The 22,766-nt window shown below is 39.8% G+C and overlaps 2 protein-coding genes across 8 annotated transcripts in view; one reads left to right on the top strand and one right to left on the bottom strand.

Moving 5' to 3' along the window:
• Positions 1-22,766, bottom strand: part of LOC148894259 (plakophilin-4-like) — a 49,520-nt gene that overhangs the window by 25,682 nt on the left and 1,072 nt on the right. For 4 of the 7 annotated variants that reach the window (XM_089002018.1, XM_089002022.1, XM_089002021.1 and 1 more), the window contains 3 exons: positions 11,736-11,869; positions 5,651-5,763; positions 2,221-2,255 (listed from right to left, as the gene is read on the bottom strand). In XM_089002018.1, the coding sequence (XP_088858144.1) occupies positions 2,221-2,255; positions 5,651-5,763; positions 11,736-11,869 (282 nt within the window). Of the gene's footprint in view, positions 1-2,220; positions 2,256-5,650; positions 5,764-10,319; positions 10,599-11,735; positions 11,870-13,944; positions 14,047-22,766 lie in introns of those variants that run through there. The other 3 variants (XM_089002020.1, XM_089002023.1, XM_089002024.1) reach the window with 2 other exon arrangements.
• Positions 14,119-22,766, top strand: part of LOC148894258 (coiled-coil domain-containing protein 148-like) — a 30,900-nt gene continuing 22,252 nt past the window's right edge. The window contains exon 1 of the mRNA XM_089002026.1: positions 14,119-14,236. The gene's annotated coding sequence lies outside the window, so the exon portion shown is untranslated. The remainder of the gene's footprint in view (positions 14,237-22,766) is intronic.

Here is a 22,766-nt window from a genome sequence, read left to right as displayed (position 1 = left end):
TAATAGATAGCCAAAAGATAGCTAGCTAGATAACGCCACCTAGATAGCTCTATAGCTGATAGCCAGCTAGAGAGTTAGTTATGTATATATTTAAATGAGTAAAAAAACAAGTTTAAAAAAAAACTATTTATGTATTTGTTTTTAATTAGCTAGCTAGCGAATACACTAAATGTCACTATAAAATACAGATAGAAAGCTAGCTAACCAGCTAGTAGATAGATAATAGCCAACAGATACATAGCTAGATAGCTAGCCACCTAGATAGCCCTATAGATGATAGCCAGCTAGATAGTTAGCTAGTTAGTTATATATATATATATATATATATATATATATATATATATATATATATATATATATATATATATATATATATATATATATATATATATATATTTAAATGGTAAAAAAACAAGTTTAAAAAAACTATTTATGTATTTGTTTATTTATTTATATATGTATGTATATATTTTTAAACTCATTAAAAAAAAACGAGTACAAAAATGATCTTGAAAATATATGTATTTTTAGTCAAAGTTTTCTTTTTTTAATCTGAACAATTACTCATTCACTCAAACAAGGCAGTCTCTATTGAAATTTTCAAGCAAAAAAAGAAACGTCAAATATTCTGCGAGGTTATGATTAAAAAATGACAAAAAGGCATTCATTGTTCATGTGACAAGAAGGGATGTGCGGGGGGGGGGGTTGCTTATTTTGTTGTCTTAGTCCACATGAGGTGTAACCGCATTGACATTTCTGGCAGCCGGAGGCCGGTTTCCACGGCAACGCCTCAATGTCTCAAATGCCCGGCATCTGCCGGGCGTGCCGTGTGACTCATGAGGCCAATAAGCCCCCACGAGGGATTCGCACCGCGCCACGTTTTGACAGCAACAAGTGCATTGACGCCTTGGATAGTCGTTCATCATCCGCACCGCGATAAGGAATCGATAGCAGATCATCATCGTCGCCGTTACAGTGATACCTTGGCTAACGAACTTAATTGGTTCCCAGACAGAGTGTGTAAGGCAAAAAGTGTGTATCTCAAAAATTCATTTCCCATAGGAAACCATTAAAATGAGAATAATCTGTTCCCAGGTCCCCATAAAACATAATTTTCTACTTTCTAATTTTCTAAGCCTTAAAGGACAACCGACATCACTTTTGTGTTTCTTAACTGACATCAGAAAAACGTTTGATAGCATCTAAAATACCCAAAACACGCAGTATGATATGTTTATTCAAATGCAAAGCACCAATAAAAAATGACTTAAAGTGTCCAAAATCTGCAAAAAAATTGAGCTGCAAATTGGGCATTTTCAGAAGGTCCCGCCCCCTTGTTTGTGAAATCACGGCAGGACGTCTTGCCTTGTTCGAGAATCAAAACAATGGCTCCAGATTGGGAGAAGATGCTTTCTTGTTACTCATCCAGTTATGAATGTGATTCAAATAGTTCTGAAGAGGAAAGCATACATGTTTGCAATCGATTAAAGAATTTATTCCGTGTCATTTTGAGGCAAACGGTTGGGGGGGAATGTCGCACCCAAAAATAGCCACCGCTGTTGTGAGGAATGAATCAGCCCGTTTCCACAGGCTGATAAATTCCTTCCATGGAGCTTGGACTCCCTCTTCTGGCGGCTTTTGGGTGCAACCCAAGGTTTTCAAACCAAACAGTACAGCAAAATACATTGACGTCATGGAAGGACGTTACAATGCGTCTTTTTTACGGTCAGGGGGCGGTCCTTTAGTGACGTCATGTACGGATTCGTCACCAACTCAAAAACAAGACTTCCTGAATGTTCGGCGCGAGTCTTAAAACGTAAAATATAGCTATATGCGGTGGAATCTTATTAAAATACGCTCAGTAGAAGTAATTTGGAGCCATTTTACAAATTATGGACACAACTTGTCCGGAGACGTCGGTTGTCCTTTAAAACTACACAAAATATACCTCATTTAATGTATAATAAATGTGCATTGGTATTATGATATGCAGTGGACACATTTTTTGCATATCGTAAGATATCGTATGTGTATATTCTGGAGCGTGACATAATTACTAGATTGAATGGATTCAATGTTATGTTATATTGAAGTTGGATTTTTGTACATACGCACAGTTATATTTATTTTGTGTGCAAGCAATGGGTGAAAAAGCAAAATGTCTGTTTCATAAAAAAAAAAAAAAAAAAGAATAATCAGAAGAAGCAATTTCCAACTTACCGGCAGTTCTCCAAGGGAGGGACTTCTCAGATGAGCTACGAGTGAAGAAAAGGAAATGAAAAAGTGAATATGAGAGCAGTGACAGTGACACATTGTTTACCCGCGACATTTTTTTTTTCATCGGGTTTTCCAGACAGGGTCACAAATGCTAATCGCTAGCTTCTAAGCTATAACGAGCCAACTCATCCGGTGTAACGCTTACAAATAAGATGTCAAGTCCACTTCTGACAGCTTTTGGTTCATCTGGCTGTAAAGGTGACTTTTGAAGCGAGCGCTGCCCATTGATTAGGCGGCTTGACAACAAAAATGATGTTATTTACAAAGCGGTGTGAAGTGTGCAAATTGGTTTTGGGTGCATCGCTGATATTTCTTCTATCGCCCTGATGAAATAGAAGTCCTCCATTGACTTCAACATAGTTTCTTGTTTGGCACTATAAGCAGTCTATTTAGGTACAAAAAAAATGCTATGCGGTAGATAGCTTAAAATGCCAATTCGACAGGGGGTATGAAACCTGCAGCTTATTGGAAGAATACATAAATAAATAAATAAATAAATAAATAAACACACAAATAAATCAAATTGTTGATGGATGGATGGATGAATAGATGGATAGCTAGCTAGTTAGCCAGCTAACTAGCTCGCTAGATAGATGGATAGCGAGGTAGGTAGGTAGTATTGTAGTATGTATTGTATTTTGCTGTACTTGTTTGGTCTGAAAACCTCGTGTTGCACCAAAAAGCCGCCAGAAGCGGGCGACCAAGCTCCATGGAAGGAATTTATCAGCCTGTGGAAACGGGCTGATTCATTCCTCACAGGAGCTTGGTGGCCATTTTCTGCCTCTTTTTTGGTGATCCATTTCCCCCCAATGTTGCCTAAAAATGGCACGGAATAAATTCTTTAATCGATTGCAAACATGTATGCTTTCCTCTTCAGAACTATTTGAATCATATTCATAACTGGATGAGGAACAAGAAAGCATCTTCTCCCAATCTGAAGCCATTGTTTGTATTCTCCAGCAATGCAAGACGTCTTGGCGTGACGTCACGAACTGGGGGCGGGACTGAAAATGCCCAATTCGCAGCTCAATTTTTTTTTTTTTCATTTTTATTGCTGTTTTGCATTTCACCATAAATATCATACTGTGTGTTTTGGGTATTTTAGATGCTATAAAACGTTTTTCTGATGTCAGTTAGGAAACCAAAAAGTAACATCAGTTGTCCTATAAGTGAGACCCTAGCATGCGTCTTAATCCCTGCCGTCACCCCCTGTAAGCTATTGAGCTGCACAGCAGGACCTGCGATGTTCCAACTAATCGCCATTCGCACATAAATGCGCAATGACAGCCATTACATTTGTCTCTTAAAACAATCACAATGGGAGATTGCTTTTGTGGGAAGGGGGCTGAGGGGGGGTAACTCCAACCCTTTCCAGTGGGGAGTGTGATTTCCAATTTTAGATGGAGAGCAGTAAAACCCACAAAGTACCTTCAGGAGCAAGTGAGATAAGATGGCCAATTCCAAAGTGTTTATTTATTTATTTATCCATATGCAAAAACTTCCACAAACATCTATTAGAATTTGTGTTTTTTTTTTTGGAAAAAAAAATAAAGTTACTAATTCCAGACTGTGTTCAACCTGAGTTTCAAGATGTATGCATTAAGTGGCCATTTGTGAAAAAAAATACAGACGTACATAACAAAATAACTAAATAAACACATACATAAGTACATACATACATACATACATACATACATACATACATACATACATACATACATACATACATACATGGGTCAATAAATAAATAAATGAATTGATAAATAAACTATAAATAAATGGGTGAGTGAATGGATAAACAAGTGGATAAACAAATGTAAAAATACATGTTTGAATAAATAAATAAATAAATAAATAAATAAATAAATAAACCCATCAATCAATAAATAAACTATAAATAAATGGGTGAGTAAATAAATGGATATACAATGTAAATATAAATGTAAAAATAAATACACAAATAAATAAATACATAAATAAATAGATACATAAATACATGAATGAATGAATGAATGAATGAATAAAATATCCATGTACCAATTCCTAAGATGATTCACTCAAATACATCTGCTATGAATAGTGTGTTAACTGCTTACGGAAAAATCTTTTTTTTTTAACTTAGCATTTGACACTAATTACCCTTCCAAAATGAGAATGCGATTATGCAAATGACATCTATTGTATTGCAAATCCCGCCATGCCTTGGAGCTCGTGCGCCATCAAAGGTCAATTTATCCGCAAGTTTAACATGTTTTTAGGCATAAATACGGTCATGTGTTTTGATTACGGTTTTCTCAGACACACAGAAAATCAACTGATATTAGCCACTAGCTAATTAGCGAGTTATATTTATCTCTCGGTTCCCAATTGTGGACAAGGAAAACCTTGCAGTTGATTGAAAGCATTGTTTTATTTTCAAGACAATCTCAAAATGGATGAATCTTAGCTTGAATTTGTCAAAGCATGACAGGGTGGCACTTTGGTAAACAGGGTATCGTATTGCCTCTGATAGCATCCACTATGTTAGCATGTTTTGCACATTTTTCCAATAGTAAGGCATCTTTACTTTGTGCCATTTTGTCAATGATGCGTAACAGCAGCCTAAGAGCCACAGCTGTGTCATAGCGGGCATGCAGTAGCATCTGTACCACAGTGGTGAAACACGAGTGACGAACAAAATCCAACAGCTCTTCACTGTCAATACTGCCGCGGTAAGCAAATAACACTTCAACATAATGTGTGTTCACGCACACAAAACACCGCCTCAGCGTTTTTTCACAACAAACACAAAATGTATCGTGTCGCAGCTTTTAGCTGAACGACACAAACATAGTCATGACTGAAAGGCATCAGTACCATGTGACAGAACATTTTGCGTTAGCCTCACTTGCTCCGAGGCACAAACTACCTCGCTGCAGTGTGGTGTTCCACAGGGCTCAATGATGGGGCATTTGCTATTTTCACTGTATCTGCTCCCGTTGGGGTTGCCATCTTTTGGAGATGTGTTATTTCCATCCTTTGTTTATTTTTGTTTATCATACATAAAATAAGGTATATTTTGCGTAGTTTTAAGGCTGATTGAGTTGAAAATTATGGGACCTGGGAACAGATTATTCTCATTTTAATGGTTTCCTATGGGAAATTAATGTTTGGAATACACACTTTTCACCTTACACACGATTTCTGGGAACCAATTAAGTTTCGTAAGACAAGGTATCACTGTCGTGCCAAAGATAAAATATCCAGGATGGACCAACATTAAGATTGAGTGATCAATGCTTCATTGGAATACCGGCATAAAGTTTAAACCAGCGAACGAGGGGGGAAAAAAAGACCATGTGTTTATTTTGTGTGTGCTAAAACGTATCATTACCTGCTGCTTCCAGCATCCGGCGATTCTGCCCCGAGTCTGCATCTTTCAAGTTGATTGGCCACAATCTGCCTCTCAACCTCCAGCTCCCGAGTTAGCCGCTCAAACTGAAGCTCCTGCGTGAAACAAGGCAAGAGAGAAAAGGGAAGTGAAGGTCAGTCATTGTCACGGTTTGCGAGGTGGTGATGGTTGTGGATCCCAAATAAGCAGGCAGGAGGGAGCAGCAGGTTGTATTTGACAAATTGTATTAAAATAAAGACAGCGGGAACAAAATCTAAAACATCAAAGTCATCTCAACAGAAAAGTACAAAGTATCAAAGAAAACCATGAGTAAAAACCTGCCAAGATGAAACAAACGTGACAGGGTGAAGCAAACACATACAATGCAATGACCCGACCCCGAATGGTCGTGCTGGGAGTACTTATAACTGCCACTGATGAGGACGACCAACACCTGGTGCCGGCGGGGCCGGCAGCGCCACCCGTTGGTCGCCAACCAGATCGTGACAGAACCCCCGCTTCAAGGGACTGCTTCCAGAAGTCCCAACAGTCTCCCAAAAGGCCCAACTCGGCATGGAACAATGGTGGGGACGGCAATCGTTGCCTCTCCAGCATAAGATGGGCGGCGGCCTGATGGGAACGGGACTCGGCCTGACGTGGACGCGGTACGGCTCGTCGTGGACGTGAGTGCGACCCTTCTCAGCTAAGCTAGCTAGCTGCTTAGCTACTGTATCTACCTAGCTAGCTATCTTTTAGCTAGCTAGCTTTCTATCTATTTGAGTTACTTCCGGGATGAGTGAACGCTGGCGCGTGTGGCTGCCGCTGCTCACCCAGTGAAAAAATTATCCTGTGACTGTAAAGTGACTTTTAGAGTTTTGAAAGGCGCTTAGAAATGAAATGTGTTATTTATGATTATTATATATTTGCTATCTATTAGCTATCTAGCTCGCTAGCTGGCTATCAAACTACGTATCTATTAGCTATCTAGCTAGCTAGCTACTAACTACACATCCCCAAATTAGGCTACATTATCAGAGTCCATGAATAGCAAATTTTGTCCTCAAATATTCCCGTCACGAGTACGCCGGCTATCCGCCAGCCGCACATCCGTGAGCACCTCTTGCGTACGCGACATTTGGCCTTGACGGCTCTGTTGCTATGGGAACACCTGCGCGGTAATTAGCGAAAACCGACACCATCTTTTTTGTTTCCTAACTGATATCAGAAAAACGTTTTATAGCATCTAAAATAACCACAACTCAGTCGACCGTTGCTACATGTGGCTAAGGATGTTTCTGTGTTGTCTAAGCAACAGTTTCAGGCAATAGAAGAGGTTGCAAAACTTCTGTTGATTTGGATTAACAAAAAGCAGCTAGCAGGGGACAGTGTGTGAGGGTAGTATCACTGAGAAAGCACGGCAACTTCACTCGGATATCATCAAGAGGCAACTACATCAACGACCATCACAAATGTAAATAAAATGACTTTTATTATACAGTACAGTTTATTTATTTTATTACAATACAATAGCACATTTATTATACATAAAATATGATATATTTGGTGTAGTTTTAAAGGACAACCGACGCCGCCGGACAAGTTGTGTCCATAATTTGTAAAATCACTTCAAATGACTTCTACTGAGCGTATTTTACAAAGATTCCACGGCATATAGCTACATTTTACATTTTAAGACTCGCGCTGAATAGTCAGGAAGTCTTGTTTTTGAGTTGGTGACGAGTCCGTACGTGACATTACTAAAGGAACGCCCCTGACCGAGAAAGCGACACACAATGCATTTTGAGTACTTTGTTTGGTCTGAAAACTTCATGTTGATCTGTGTCGATGGCGAAATTAGAAGGAAAAAACATAAATAATGTGATGGTGAGTTGTTGTGTGTTGCACCAAGACTACTATTTGATACTAGTTGACAAAAATTCCCAGCAGACAAATCAGCCCATTTCCAACGCAGATTGGGCGCCATCTTATGCATCTTCTGGGACGCTACATAGTAGTCCAGACGCATCAAAATGATCCGTAAGGACTTCTTTAATTGATTGCAAACATTTATGCTTTCCTCTTCAGAACTATTTGAATCTTATTCATAACTGGATGAGTCATAAGAAAGCTTCTTCTCTGAATCTGAAGCCATTGTTTTGATTCTAAAGCAAGCAAGACGTAAATGGCGTGACATCACGAACAAGGGGGCGGGACCTTCTGAAACTCGCCATCCCGAGGTCATTTTGAAGTAGTTTTGGGACACTTTAACTCATTTTTATTGCCGTTTTGCATTTGACTAAAAATATCAGCCTGCGTGTTTTGGGTATTTTATTTGCTATAAAACATTTTTCTGATGTCAGTTAGGAAACAAAAAAATGGTGTCGGTTGTCCTTGAAGGTTTATGTATGTTTTATGGGGAACTGGAAACGGATTATTCTAATTTTTAATGGTTTCCAATGGGAAATTAATGTTTGGAAGACACACTTTTTCTTGTACTCTGAATAAATAGCTTGGTAGAGGGCTTAGTGAATGACTACGTCCCCTGCCGGCAGTAAAAGACAATCTTCCTGTGTTCGAGCCTTCGTTCACAATCCGTTACATCGTCATGGCGGACGAATCATGCGTGGAGAAGCTCATCTGCAGTGACGTGACTCCACAGGGCCACTTGATGACACTTTTTTAGCCCAAGCTACTCTTCCACACTTTCATTTCTAGTGTTCTTTGGGTGCCACTTTGCAATGAACAAAACGAAGACCCCCAATCTCCCCCCGCCCCAAGGCTCTCCAACACTCTTATCTCCAACACCTCAGTAGATAAGTGGCGCTAGGCTTCAGGCTGCGGTTGCTCCGTAATCAAAGCTTCCCGAGGGCTTAGAAAGAGTGTGTGTTTTTTAGCCCTTTGTGAAAATACGGCTAAAATCGAAATGGTAGACCTCTTAGGACGGTGCACAACAGCCGTTCCTTCCCCTGCTGGGATTAAAAAACAACATGTGGACAAGTGAACCGCTACAAGGTTGATGGACTCCCACTCGCCTATTTCCCAAATGCCTTCATCACCCTGCCTGATTTCAATTCACGTTCACATAATTGCACATAAAAGCACAAAGTGAGCAGCGTTACCGAGAAGCCGTTAAGTGGAAGATTTAGAAGTTAATAAAATGGCTTCTTTCCATTAAAGGACAACCGACGTCTCCGGACAAGTTGTGTCCATAATTTGTAAAATCACTTCAAATGACTTCGACTGAGCATATTTTACAAAGATTCCACCGCATATAGCTATAATTTACGTTTTAAGACTGGCGCTGAATATTCCGGAAGTCTTGTTTTTGAGTTGGTGACGAGTCCGTACGTGACGTCACTGAAGGAACGCCCCTGACGGGAAAAAAGGACACATTGTAGCAGTCCTTCCATCACGTCAATGCATTTTGCTGTACTTTGTTTGGTCTGAAAACTTCGTGTAGCACCAAAAAGAGGCAGAAGAGGGCGACAAAGTTCCATGTAAGGAATTAATCAGCCTGTGGAAACGGGCTGATGAATTCCTTAAAACGGGCTGATTAATTACTTACACGGAGCTTTGTCGCCATTTTATGCCTCTTTTTGGTGCAACATCCCCCCCCCCTATTGCCTCAAAATGGCACGGAATAAATTCTTTAATCGATTGCAAACATGTATGCTTTCCTCTTCAGAACTATTTGAATATATTCATAACTGGATGATGTGAGCCCGTTCTAACAAGAAAATGGCAGACGGCTTGTTTTAGTCCTCTATTCCCCGCCCCCAGTCTACAGTGAAAGCCATGTGATTGGTCAAGAATGCAGCAGTGAGGGGGGGTGGTTTAAAAATTAAAGTGACAGGCAGACGACAGAGAGAGTGTGACAAAATGGATAGAAAACAGTGAAATTTGGACTAGTTTCAACTTTGATAGTTCAAAGGCAGAGTGTAGACTGCAAGGTTAAAATTCCCATCAATCAGGCTTCACAAATCATCATCATACATTTCATTTCTAAGCGCCTTTCAAAACTCTCAAGGACACTTTACAGTCACAGGATATTTTTTTCTGCGGGTGAGCAGCGGCAGCCATACGCGCCAGCATTCACTCAATGTATTTATGAAAAAAATCAAAGCAATAAAATGTGTTTCTATCATTTTAATTTGTGAATCTGATTGTTGATTTTTGTTGTCATTTTCTCCCCTCTAAAATCTTTAAATATGACTTCTGCTGCGTGGTTTTACAATGTGACCATTTCCGACGTTAACAATTAACTGCAAATCCATCACGTTCGGTCTCGCCCAATTCCACGCTGCTTTTTCACTTTGAACTTTAACCTTTTCTCATTGATGAGTGCCCTAGTGTTCGACACCAGAAACTATTGCTAGGAGAATGAATTATTCATGAGTAAGGAAAAATAATTGAGGGAGGGCAAGTGAGCGAAAGAGAAAGAGGGAAATATAGAGAGGGCGAGCGAGAGAGAGAGAGAGAAGAGAGAGAGAGAGAGAGAGAGAGAGAGCGAAAGAGAGAAAGGGATATTGAGAGAGAGAGAGAGAGAGAGAGAGAATTCCACATCGAAACCAAGCGAAAAGGTTTCAAAAGGAAATTAGCAACAACATGGAATGAAACTAGCTTATGAAGGCTCAAAAAACAACACAAAAAAAGCGAGTGAAAATAGACTTACGAGGGACATTTTTCACCCTTGACCCAAAACTAAAGTCAAGTGGGGGAAACGTAGCGGCAAAATCCATTCCTCGAAAATCCCAACAACAATCAAAGGAAAACCTCCAGCCAATCCAAAAGGGAAGAAATACAGCCACTGTTTCTGCTACGACGTTTCCTCTCTTTTCACTCTCATCAGACTTTCCAACTCGCGGGGGTTTTTTTACGAATCACCCCGGATGAAAAAGTGCACAACTTTGCTGCGAGGTTGTCATGGACAAACGGCGGCCACGGTAAAGATCCGACCAGGAAGGAAGTGACATCGGCAGGTGCTGCCTCTTTTCCTTTCCCTGACGCGGGTGAACAAAGGTCAACTTCAAACAGGAAGCGACCGAGTCATTTGGCTGCAGTGTGTACACGTGTGTGTGTGTATGTGTTGGAATCCCAAAGTTACAATTTACAGAAGAAACACATTGGAACTACAGTGATACCTTGGTTTACGAACTTAATTGCTTCCCAGACAGAGTGTGTATGGCGAAAAGTGTGTATCCCAAAAAATAATTTCCCATAGGAAACCATTAAAATGAGAATAATCCGTTCCCAGGTCCCCATAAAACATAATTTTCAACTTTTCTAAGCCTTAAAACTACACCGAATATACCTTATTTTATGTATAATAAATGTGCTATAGTATTATAATTAAAGAAATAAACTGTGCTGTATGATAAAGTGGTTTTATTGACCTTTGTGATGGTCGTTGATGGCTTGATGGAATGGAGTTGCCGGTTTAATAATAATAATAACAATAATAATAATAAGAATACATTTTATTTATAAGTGCCTTTCAAAACTCTCAAGGACACTTTACAGTCACAGGATATTACAAAGTCAAGTGTACAGATGGCTTGTGCGGGTTATTGGTAGAGCCTGATTGATGGGATATTTTAACCTTGCAGTCTACACTCTGCCTTTGATCAAAGTCCAAATTTCACTGTTTTCTCTCCATTTTGTCACTCTCTCTCTCTGTCGTCTGCCTGTCTCTTTAATGTTTAAACCACCTCCCCTCACTGCTGCGTTCTTGACCAATCACGTGGCTTTAACCGACGACCGGGGGCGGGTAATATAGGACCAAAACAAGCCGGCTGCCATTTTGTTGTTAGGAGAACAGGATCGTACGCAAACGACACATCACTCATTGTGGCGCTCTGTGTGTATCCCGAAAAATAGTTTGTATGCCAAGGTAAAATGTTCATAAATCTAACGTTCGTAAACCGAAAAGTTCGTAAGCTAAGGGGTTCGTAAACCGAGGTATCACTGTACTTATTTATAAAAACTTTGTAAGATACAATTTACGAACAAAAGCGTTTTACGGTTTTACAAAACTGGATGTATTGAAATCCGGTAAATCGTGATTGACGCGAGCAACGTGGCGCTCTACCTGTTCTTTCACCGAAGCCAGGATATTGTTGGCCGTGTTGACCGGCTCCGTGCTGCGGCCAGCCGAACGGCTGCGGGAGGTCAGCAGAAGCCCCTCCTCCATCACTGGACTCTGCTCGGGGACTGGCATTTCTCCTGCACAAATACATAAATAAATAAATACATTAATAAAAACCTGATCAGCATATGGATTGATCGTCCATGCGTCTGCCTCTCCTTGATTCTCATTGACAGAGGAGTAAGGAGCAATCAACGGTTGTACTCCACCACGAATAGTGAAGAGCACGCACACACACACACACACACACACACACACACACACACACACACACACACACACACACACACACACACACATTCTGTTTCAATGGTTTTGTGAGGTCCTGATAACTCCAGAAAGGAGTGAGGACCACCGTTGCTGATAAGTTTAGAGAAGAACTAGCGTTCCATTTGAACACTAAATGTCAGCCCATTTCCCACTTCAATTTCTTTAAAAACAAAGTAATAAAAAGTGGACTTGAAACTGAAATAACAGCAGGAGTGAGGTTTCTGAATGGGTACATTCAAAGTCCTCAACCCTGTAGTGAATTTGGTTAAAATATCGTTTTACTTTTTGTGGTATGAATTTTTTCCTCTTATTAACAACACACACACATAAACATAAACACACACACAGTGAGTAAAAAGTGTGCGTATCCAAGTGTATTCAAAATACACACCAAAAAATCATTGTGGATGAATTTGTGAGGACCTCTCTGAATCTTTAACAGATGCACTTATAGACCCTTTAGAAGCCTTTAGATTGAAAAACTTGTGAGGACCAACCAAAAGGTCCTCACTTGTCAAAAATGTCCTCACTACGTCGGGTATAAAATGTTAGTGGTCCTCACAAGAATTGTCAGACAAACACACACACAGTCACCATATGGCCTGAAGACTGTCGGTGAGTGTGCAAATCAACGCCATATGGCTTTGATGCAACAACACACAACGTGAATAATGCCTAATGCCATCCAATAACAACACACAGTACACAAGCCCCGCCCCCAAAAAAAAAAAAAGTGTTCCTGGTTTAAATCATTCATTGCCAGACGATGTGCAAAAAAATGTGTCCACTCCAGTGCCAGGGTTTTTGTCATTGTCACTCGAAATCCAGGGAACCACAGACTATTGAGTTTTAGGACTGCAAAAAATGTTAATTCCTAAGTTATACGGGTCTGGAGTTATGTGAGGTCATGGTCAGCGTTGATCTCTGTATGTAATTTTGTCTTTTTTGTTGACATCTGGATTTTTGGGGTCGCGTTGAGTTAACGTAGCTGTCTAACTAGCTATTAGCTAGCTAGCTAGCTAACTTGATCTATTTGAGTTATTCCCGGTTGAGTGAACGCTGGCGCGTGTGGCTGCCGCTACTCACCCACAGAAAAACGTATCCTGTGACAGTAAAGTGACCTTGAGAGTTTTGAAAGGCGCTTAGAAATGAAATTTATGACTGTATTATTACTATTATTAAAACGTATCTGACGAGATGGCATCATAAGCCATTTACTCATCCTGTTGTGTCTCTTGACGGATTGTAATAGCTTGCCAAGCGGCTATTCCAAAGCCTAAGTGAGTCCATTCGGGTGCAGACAGCTCTTACTCAAACGGCTGAAAGGGGTCATATCCTCTCCATATATGTGCGCCGGATGACTTTTTAAACAAGTCGGGCGGGCGCTTACGACAGATGAGATCATTCAACCGAGGTCTGACTTTGCCAGACGCTCGGTTTGTTTACAGCGAGGACACACACAAAAAAAAAAAAACCTCTTGTGTTTTAGCCAGCGTTAAAGGACAACCGACACGCTTGTTTTTGTTTCCTAACTGACATCAGAAAAACGTTTTATCGCAACTAAAATACCCAAAACACGCAGGCTGATATTTTTAGTCAAATGCAAAACACCAATAAAGCCAGCTAGATAGCTAGCCAGCTAGATTAACCAGCTCGAAAGCCATCCATATAGCTAGATAGCCAGCTAGATAGCTAGATAGCTAGCCAGATAGGGTTAGGTCAGAATATTACAGGCTAATATTAGCATTTTACGGTGATCTTTAAAATTGTAAATATTACCTTATTGCGCAACGTTATAACCCAACAATTGGCATGAGAGAGATCACCAAAGAAGCTAAATGTATTTATTTCCTTCAATAGCCAGATAGATAGCAATCTTTACCTTTGAAATTTCCCATGAGACATACTATCCGGCTAACAGAGCTAACACCCCCCTTTTGCCCTGAACCCCCCACCCAACCTTCCCTTAAACAGTCTTGAGAGACTCAAGTGACAACGCTGTTGTCAATCCGCGGCGGTCCTTTAAGTACACAACGGACCGGCTCTTCTACATTTCTGTTTCTCTTCAAATATGACGGAACTAAACAATCCGATGGACCCGCCCGCCAAAAAGCGGCGTTGCGTTGTCAACAAGCGCCCGAGGGAGTTTGAAGGCGCTCAATTCGGAGAAGGAGGTGAGACGCCCAGTCTGTGAAGTTGTTTTTTTTTTGTCTTTTCCCAATGGCCTATAATTAGGTTTACGGTAATACCTAAGGACTACACGCGTTCCCCTGTGGGCAAAAATGACTTAGTTTGTTGATAAACAAAAACAGACAAAAGACTGTCTCAACTAATTGCATGATCCAAACTTTTTTTTATGTTTCTCAAAGAATTTGAGCATTCACTTCTTCTTATTTATTTATTTATTTATTTATCTGTTTTTTTTTTATTTATTTATGTGGGGTGTGACTCTTATTCCATATTGTTATATCAATCTATCTAGCTAGCCATGAAGCTAGCTAGCTATTTATCGAGAGGTAGAGAGATATAAAGATAGGGCTAGCTAGAGAGATAGAAGGATAGGACTAGCTAGAGTGATAAAAAGATAGAGCTTGCTAGAGAGAGAGAAAGATAGAGCTAGCTAGATATATAGAAAGATAGGGGTAGCTAGTTAGATAGATAGAGCTAGCTAAATAGATAGAAAGCTAGAGCTTGCTAGCTAGATAAAAAGATAGAGCTAGATAGTAGGATAGATAGATAGAGCTAGATAGATAGACTAGCTAGATAGATAGATAGAGCTAGCTAGACATACTGAAAGATAGTGCTAGCTAGAGAGATAGAAAGCTAGAGCTAGCTAGAGAGATAGAAAGATAGAGATAGCTAGATAGACAAAAAGATAGAGTTGGCTAGCTAGATAGGGCTAGCTAGTTAGATAGATAGAGCGAGCTAAATAGATAGAAAGATAAAGCTTGCTAGCTAGTGAAACGATAGAGCTAGCTAGCTAGGTATGTAGAAAGATAGAGCTAGCTAGATAGAGATATCTCGATAGATATACAGTATAGAACTAGCCGGATAGATAGAAAGATAGGGCTAGCTAGTTAGATAGAGCTAGCTAAATAGATAGAAAAATAAAGCTTGCTAGCTAGTGAAATGATAGAGCTAGCTAGCTAGGAAGATAGAAAGATAGAGCTAGCTAGCTAGATACTGTATATCTAGATAGATATACAGTAGAGAGCTAGCTAGATAGATAGATAGTTAGATAGAACGATAGAGCTAGATAGATAGAGCTAGCTCGATAGATAGAAAGACAGAGCTAGCTAGATAAATAGAAAGATAGAGCTAGCTAGATAGCTGGATAGATAGACCGTTCTAAACAAGGGGGATTTGGTGAATCAGTGAGGGGTCAAAAAAGTTTCTGTCTGGCGTGGAGGTTCAGACACATCGGTATGGAACCTGAAAAACCCGGTTTGGTTCTGAACGTTTGGGATTGACGCCAGGGTTCAAAAGTGCACCGTGTCAAGCAAAATGGCATTTTGACTCTCTACGTCGGATAGAACACCAGCTGTGAGTTTGAATTGAACAAACCGCTTATCAGTCAAAGTGGAAGTGATGTCTTGTCAGTCATCCGTCAGCTAATTCGTCTGTGAGGCACACCAGGACACCCCCGTTCAAAACAAAAGATCAGGAATGACTAACAGCCACGCATACGACTTTGAATTGAAATGGCTCGTTTCAGAAAGGGATTCAAATGCTGATTGGTTTTCGATAGCTCAAAATGGCGGGGGGGCGGGGCGGGGGTGAGCATGCTGCTCGGAAACCCGGGTTACATCATTGCTCCGGCAAATTACAGGACTTCTTCTTCTTCTGAGACAACAAGAATATCGTGTGATTATAAATCACATCTTTTGAGATGTCGCTTGCATCTGCAATCACGAGGCTTACGCCTGAAAACAACCAATCAGGCTTACATTCACACCCGCGGGCAATTTGGAGCTTTGAGGTGGAGTTAAGATAAAATGCGTGGTTTTGGGAAAGTGGGAGGAGGCTGGAAAATAGAGGGAAAAAAAGGCTAGCTTGGTGAAACTCGAAAGCGGATCGTTCGGACTGCGACGCGGAAATGCTAACCACGACAACATGCTGATTAAAGGTTCTTAAGATAGTCGCGAATGAGTCACTTCGATGGACGAAAAGGTTTCCTCAGCTGTCTTATGTACCTCTTTGAAGGTGTTGAAAATTTCGCTCCTCATCCGAAGAGCTTCGTCAGCGAACTAAATTGGTGCTGGTAACACTGACCCTATGTCAACATTAATTATGAAAAAAATAGTTATTCGATTTGTGCGTGATGACTTCAAGAGCAAAATTCATCTTGTCTTTTTGTCTTTGCTTTTTTTATTTTGTAGGTTTTATTTTTGAATGTACTATGTTTTATTTATTATCTAGCTAGCTAGTTATTATCAATATAGCTAGCTAGCTATTTGAGTCAGGAAGCACATTCGCTATTTAGTTGGCTGGCTATATATTAGCTATATAGCATTCTATTAGCTAGCTAGCTTTCTATCTTTTTAAGTTATTCCGGGTTGAGTGAATGCTGGCGCGTGTGGCTGCCGCTGCTCACCCACGGAAAAACTTAATCCTGTGACTGTAAAGTGACCTTGAGAGTTTTGAAAGGCGCTTAGAAATGAAATGTATTATTATTACTATTACTATTACTATTACTATTACTATTATTATTTTTATTATTATTATTAAAAATAAATAGTTGAATACATAAATAAATACATCTGACACAAGGTCTTCACATTGACGGTGTCGCGAATACTCGCTGAAAAAAAATTGGTAAGCCATTATAAAATGACTTGTTTGAGACAAGGCTGCCTGGAACCGATTATTGGCCTTTCCATTGATTTCAATGGGGAAAGATGATTTGACATATACGTTACGGAGCGATCTACTCGGATATCAGATTTTCTTTGCTCTTCTTTGACTATGCTCCAACCGTTTTATTTGAAATGTTGAATTAGCAACATGTGGTTGAGTCAACTGGGAAAAAAAAATACAAACAAACAAATGCAATTTGCATTTTTACACAATTGTAAAAGTATTTAAACGCTGAACAAATCACTTTTCGGCCAAATAGGAGTGTAATCGGCATTTGCATAACAATGGCTATACGACAAACGGCTGACAAAATATCAAGTCATTCCTCCATTTTCCAGTGACTGAGATTGCACATGAAAAGACTTTAGCGCCAGGCAAGCTAATGAGGCGTTGGGTGCATTCATCCACAACGACGACGTCCCTGTCCTCACCGACCCATCGGCACAAATTCGCTGCAGGAAATCTGTTTCTGCCGGCTTCTTTTCTTTTTTAATTAAAGGACAACCGACACCATTTTTGTGTTTCCTATCGGATATCAGAAAAACGTTTTATAGCATCTAAAATACCCAAAACACGCAGGCTGATATTTTTTGTCAAATACAAAACACCAATAAAAATGAGTTAAAGTGTTTCGAAACGACCTCGGAGATGCCGAGTTTCAGAAGGTCCCGCCCCCTTGTTCGTGACGTCACGCCAGGATACTCCTTCACAAACTGCCTCGCTCCAGAATCAAAAGAATGGCTTCAGAGAGTTCAGATTGGGAGAAGATGCTTTCTTGTTACCCATCCAGTTATGAATATGATTCAAATAGTTCTGAAGAGGAAAGCATAAATGTTTGCAATCGATTAAAGAAGTCCTCCCGTATCAATTCGAGCCGTCAGGACGGCAATGTAGCGTCCCAGAAAATGCACAAGATGGTGCCCAAGCTCCGTTGGAAATGGGCTGATTTGTCTGCTGGGAATTTGTGTCAACTAGTATCAAATAGTAGTCTTGGTGCAACACACAACAATTCACCATCGCGTTATGTGTTTTCCTTCTAATTTTGCCATCAACACGATGTCTTCAGACCAAACAAAGTACCCAAAATGCATTGTGTCGCTTACTCGGTCAGGGGTGTTCCTTCAGTGACGTAGGGTGAGGACTCGTCACCAACTCAAAAACAAGACTTCCTGAATATTCAGTCTTAAAACGTAAAATATAGCTATAGTCTTTGTAAAATACGCTCAGTAGAAGTCATTTGAAGGGATTTTACAAATTATGGACGCAACTTGTCCGGAGGCGTCGGTTGTCCTTTAAAACCAATGCAAAACAAGCACCGGGAATAGCATTTTTATTTCACATTAGCATCGAATTGTATTTTGTTTGTTAGCATTGCATAGCAGAAAGTCACGACGGACGCCCATTTCACCAGACAAAAAATAAATGAAAAAATCTATTGTTGCTGCTAATCTCTCGAAGCGCTGACATGCTTTCTGTTCTCGTATTATCTCGAGCTGCCTGCGATTCCAAACAAAGCATGAAATCCGGTGGTTACCTTTAGCTGGAATTTATCGGCGTATCCAAGTGGAAACTCTTTCACACATAAGCGACATTTTACATTTTGTCACAACTGTTTTTTAATCCAAAGTGACTAAAACCGGAATCAGAATCATCTTGATTGCAAAGTATGTAGAACACACAAGGAATTTGTCTTTGGTAGAACACACTGCACTAGTATCATCAGGTATCTAGCTGGCTAGCTAACTAGCTGGATAGCTATTTAATTAGCGAAATATTGGCTATTAACGAGCTGGCTAGCTTTCTATCTATTTGAGTTACTCCCGGGTTGAGACACCGCTGGCGCGTGTGGCTGCCGCTGCTCACCCACAGAAAAACTGATCTCATGACTGAAAAGTGACCTTGATAGATTTGAAAGGTCCTTAGAAATGAAATGTATTATTATTATTATTATTATTAGTAGTAGTAGTAGTAGTATTATTAATAATTTTTTTCTCTCTTCACTTCTATTTATTTATTTATCTATCTAGCTAGTTACCTAGCTAGCTATCTATTTGGGATATATTTGCTATCTATTAGCTGGCTAGCTAGCTATCTAGCTGGCTATCTAACTGGCTATCTATTAGCTATATAGCTAACTAGCTGGCTGCTTGTTCAACTAGCGAAATATTGGCTATTAGCGAGCTAGCTAGCTTTCTATCTATTTGAGTTACTCCCGGGTTGAGACACCATGGCGCGTGTGGCTGCCGCTGCTCACCCACAGAAAAACTGATCTCATGACTGAAAAGTGACCTTGATAGATTTGAAAGGTCCTTAGAAATGAAATGTATTATTATTATTATTATTATTAGTAGTAGTAGTAGTAGTAGTATTATTAATAATTTTTTTCTCTCTTCACTTCTTTTTATTTATTTAGCGATCCAGATATCTAGCTAGCTAGTTACCTACCTCGCTAGCTATTTGCGATCAATTTTCTATCTATTAGCTGGCTAGCTAGCTATCTAGCTGGCTATATCTTAGCTATATAGCTATCTATCTGGCTAGCTATTTAACTAGCAAAATATTGGCTATCTATTAGCGAGCTAGCTAGCTTTTTCTCTATTTGAGTTACTTCCAGGTTGAGTGAACGCTGGCGCGTGTGGCTGCTTTCCTCTTCAGAACTATTTGAATTATATTCATAACTGGATGAGTCACAAGAAAGCATCTTCTCTGAATCTGAAGCCATTGTTTTGATTCTCGGGCAAGGCAAGATGTCCTGGCGTGACGTCACGAACAAAAGGGGCGCGACCTTCTGAAACTCGTCATTTCCGGGGTCATCTTGAAGCAGTTTTGGGACACTTTAACTCATTTTTATTGGTGTTTTGCATTTGACTAAAAATATCATCCTGGGTTTTGGGTATTTTAGATGCTATAAAACGTTTTTCTGATGTCAGTTAAGAAACAAAAAAATGGTGTCGGTTGTCCTTTAAGTGGTAAGGCACAGCTGCGGGCTTTTTTCGTGAGTCAAAACAAACAAAAGGACGTCGACTGGATATCCTTCACTCTTTGGAACACATCTTGGAAATCAAGGCCGCATTCGACCGCCACTTTGTGTCGAAATGAACGCAACAAAAAAAAACATTTGAGGGATTTGTGAGTCAATGTGATTGATAACGACAGAATCCAGCTCAACTTGGAATGTGATTGATGATTTGCGCAGCGTATATACAGGCTAGGAGGGGCGGTGAAGCTATTGGAAATGAGGGCAAAAGCCTGGCAAGACGTTTCCTCACCTTTAAAAAAAGGGGGGCAGTGGAGGGGATGGAAGCCCACTTTTGATCCTAGTGGGAAAAAAAGTCCATCTGACACGAAGCACAGAAGGGGTGAAGACTTAAACCTTGATGTCGGACTCGAATTAGGCTGCCTGCCAAAGAGCGCTTAGCTGCGGTTGTCCCTTCCTATTAAATTGCACAGCCTGTGAAGAGCGACGGGGGCAAACAATAATAATAATAATAATAATAATAATAATAATAATAATAATAATAATAATACATTCCATTCATACATTCAGACATTTTTTTTGGGTACTTTTCCTCATCAGTGTTGCAAAACATTAATAAATAAATACGCAACCAATTACACAAATAAATACAAAAATACATGAATAAGTGAATGAATAAATAAGTGAATGAATAAATGATAATAATAACAACAAATAAATAATTACACAAATAAATAAATACATGGGTGAGTGATAAGTAAATAAATGGGTAAACAGATAAATAAATAAAAGTAAGTAAATACATGGACAATTACACAAATAAATACAAAAATAAGTTAATAAATAAACAGATAAAGAACATGAATAAATAATTAAATAAATAAATAAATATTAAAAATAGATATATAGATTATTAAATAATTACATAAATAATTACATACATAAATAATACACACACCTAAATGAATGAGTGGGTGATTAGATGAATTAATAGATAAATAAATCTATTAAGAGATAAATAAATAAATAAATAAATGTCTTAATTACTTATTACTTAATTAATTAATTAATTAGCGGACAAATAAGTAAACAAATAAATAGGTCAAAAATAGATATGCATTATAGGCTATTCAATAAATAATTACATAAATGCACAAATGAAAAAATAAATGTTATTGAGTGAATAAATAAATAAATAAATAAATAAACTAGCCATATAGCGATCTAGCTGGCTGGCTAGCTAGCTATCGAGCTATTAGATATTTATTGGCTAGCCAGCTAGCTTCCTATCTATTTGAGTTACTTCCAGGTTGAGTGAACGCTGGCGCATGTGGCTGCCGCTGGTCACCCACAGAAAAATGTATCCTGTGACTGTAAAGTGACCTTGAGAGTTTTGAAAAGCGCTTAGAAATGAAATGTATTATTATTATCTTTATAAATTAATCAATCAATCAATAACATAAAATAAAATAACTGAAACTCAGACTGTGTTTCCCAATGTGCCTCAAATGTCGTTTTGGCCTCGACTCCAAGCTAAAACGTTATCCCGACCTTAGCATCAACAACCCCGCTGTTGTTCCAAAACCGGCATCGTCACTGCTGTCAGCAATGAGGCTGCAATAATGGGAATCACGAGGAACATGACCTAGAGACGACACTCCCCCCTTTCTGCATGCGCCACTTCACAGTCGACGCATCTCCGCTGCCGAACAGAGAATCGGCGTACACTGCGGTCGCGTCAAGCCGTCAAATGAACATTGCCGCGTTTTGTATGGCAACAGGATAGCCAGAGGCCTGAATCCATCAACTAGAGACATGACCGCGGTCTGGATTTACATTACATGGGTTCAAATGACACCATTTGAATTTTGCCGCTTTCAAGGGAAGCCAGTTTGACGAATAGAACTTAAAATTTGGCACAACTGCACATTCCCGCCTTCCCACAAACAATTTAGCCAGATACTGTATCACATTCTGTCCAGATGCTAAGACAGTGATACCTCGGTTTACGAACCCCTTGGCTTATGAACTTTTCGGCTTACGAACGTTACATTTATGAAAATTTTACCTCGGCATACAAACTATTTTTCGGGATACACACAGAGCGCCACAATGAGTGATGTGTCGTTGGAAAATGGCAGCCGATTCGGTCTTGTCCTCTATTCCCCGCCCCCAGTCTTCGGTTAAAGGCACGTGATTGGTCAAGAACACAGCAGTGAAGGGGCGGGGGGGGTTACAGAAACACAGAGCTGCAAACTTTAAATAGATTGACAGAGAGGGAGAGAGAGAGAGAGAGAGAGAGAGAGAGAGTGAGGCCATTCTCCAAACAACAAAATGGAAGCAGACTGTTTTTGTCCTCTATTCCCCGCCCCCAGTCTTCGGTTAAAGCCACGTGATTGGTCAAGAACGCAGCAGTGAGGGGAGGTGGTTTAAACATTAAAGAGACAGGCAGACGACAGAGAGAGAGTGACAAAATGGATAGAAAACAGTGACATTTGGACTCGTTTCAACTTTGATAGTTGAAATTCAGAGTGTAGACTGCAAGGTTAAAATATCCCATCAATCAGGCTCCACAAATAACCCAATATCCCATTAATCAGGCTCCACAAATAACCCACACAAGCCATCTGTACACTTGTTGCAAAAAGCTATCAACCCAGCTAAACAGAACACAATTGATGAGGAACTAGGTAAAATTATCGCAGAGAAAGCACCTACAAGGGATGATGGTGAAAGAAGAAGGCTTCGTGCCTCATCAAGCGTTTAATGCTGATGAAACCGGCAGCTCTGGTTTCCTCCCACATTTCCAAAAACATGCTAATCAATCACTCAAAATTGTCCGTCGGTGTGACAATGTTTATCTCTGTCCG

Source organism: Hippocampus bargibanti, linkage group LG08, assembly GCF_051943395.1.
Source record: "Hippocampus bargibanti isolate YZ-2025 linkage group LG08, ASM5194339v1, whole genome shotgun sequence".
In the NCBI taxonomy this organism is placed as follows: Eukaryota; Metazoa; Chordata; class Actinopteri; order Syngnathiformes; family Syngnathidae; genus Hippocampus; species Hippocampus bargibanti.
This window is presented reverse-complemented; position numbering and strand designations above follow the sequence as displayed.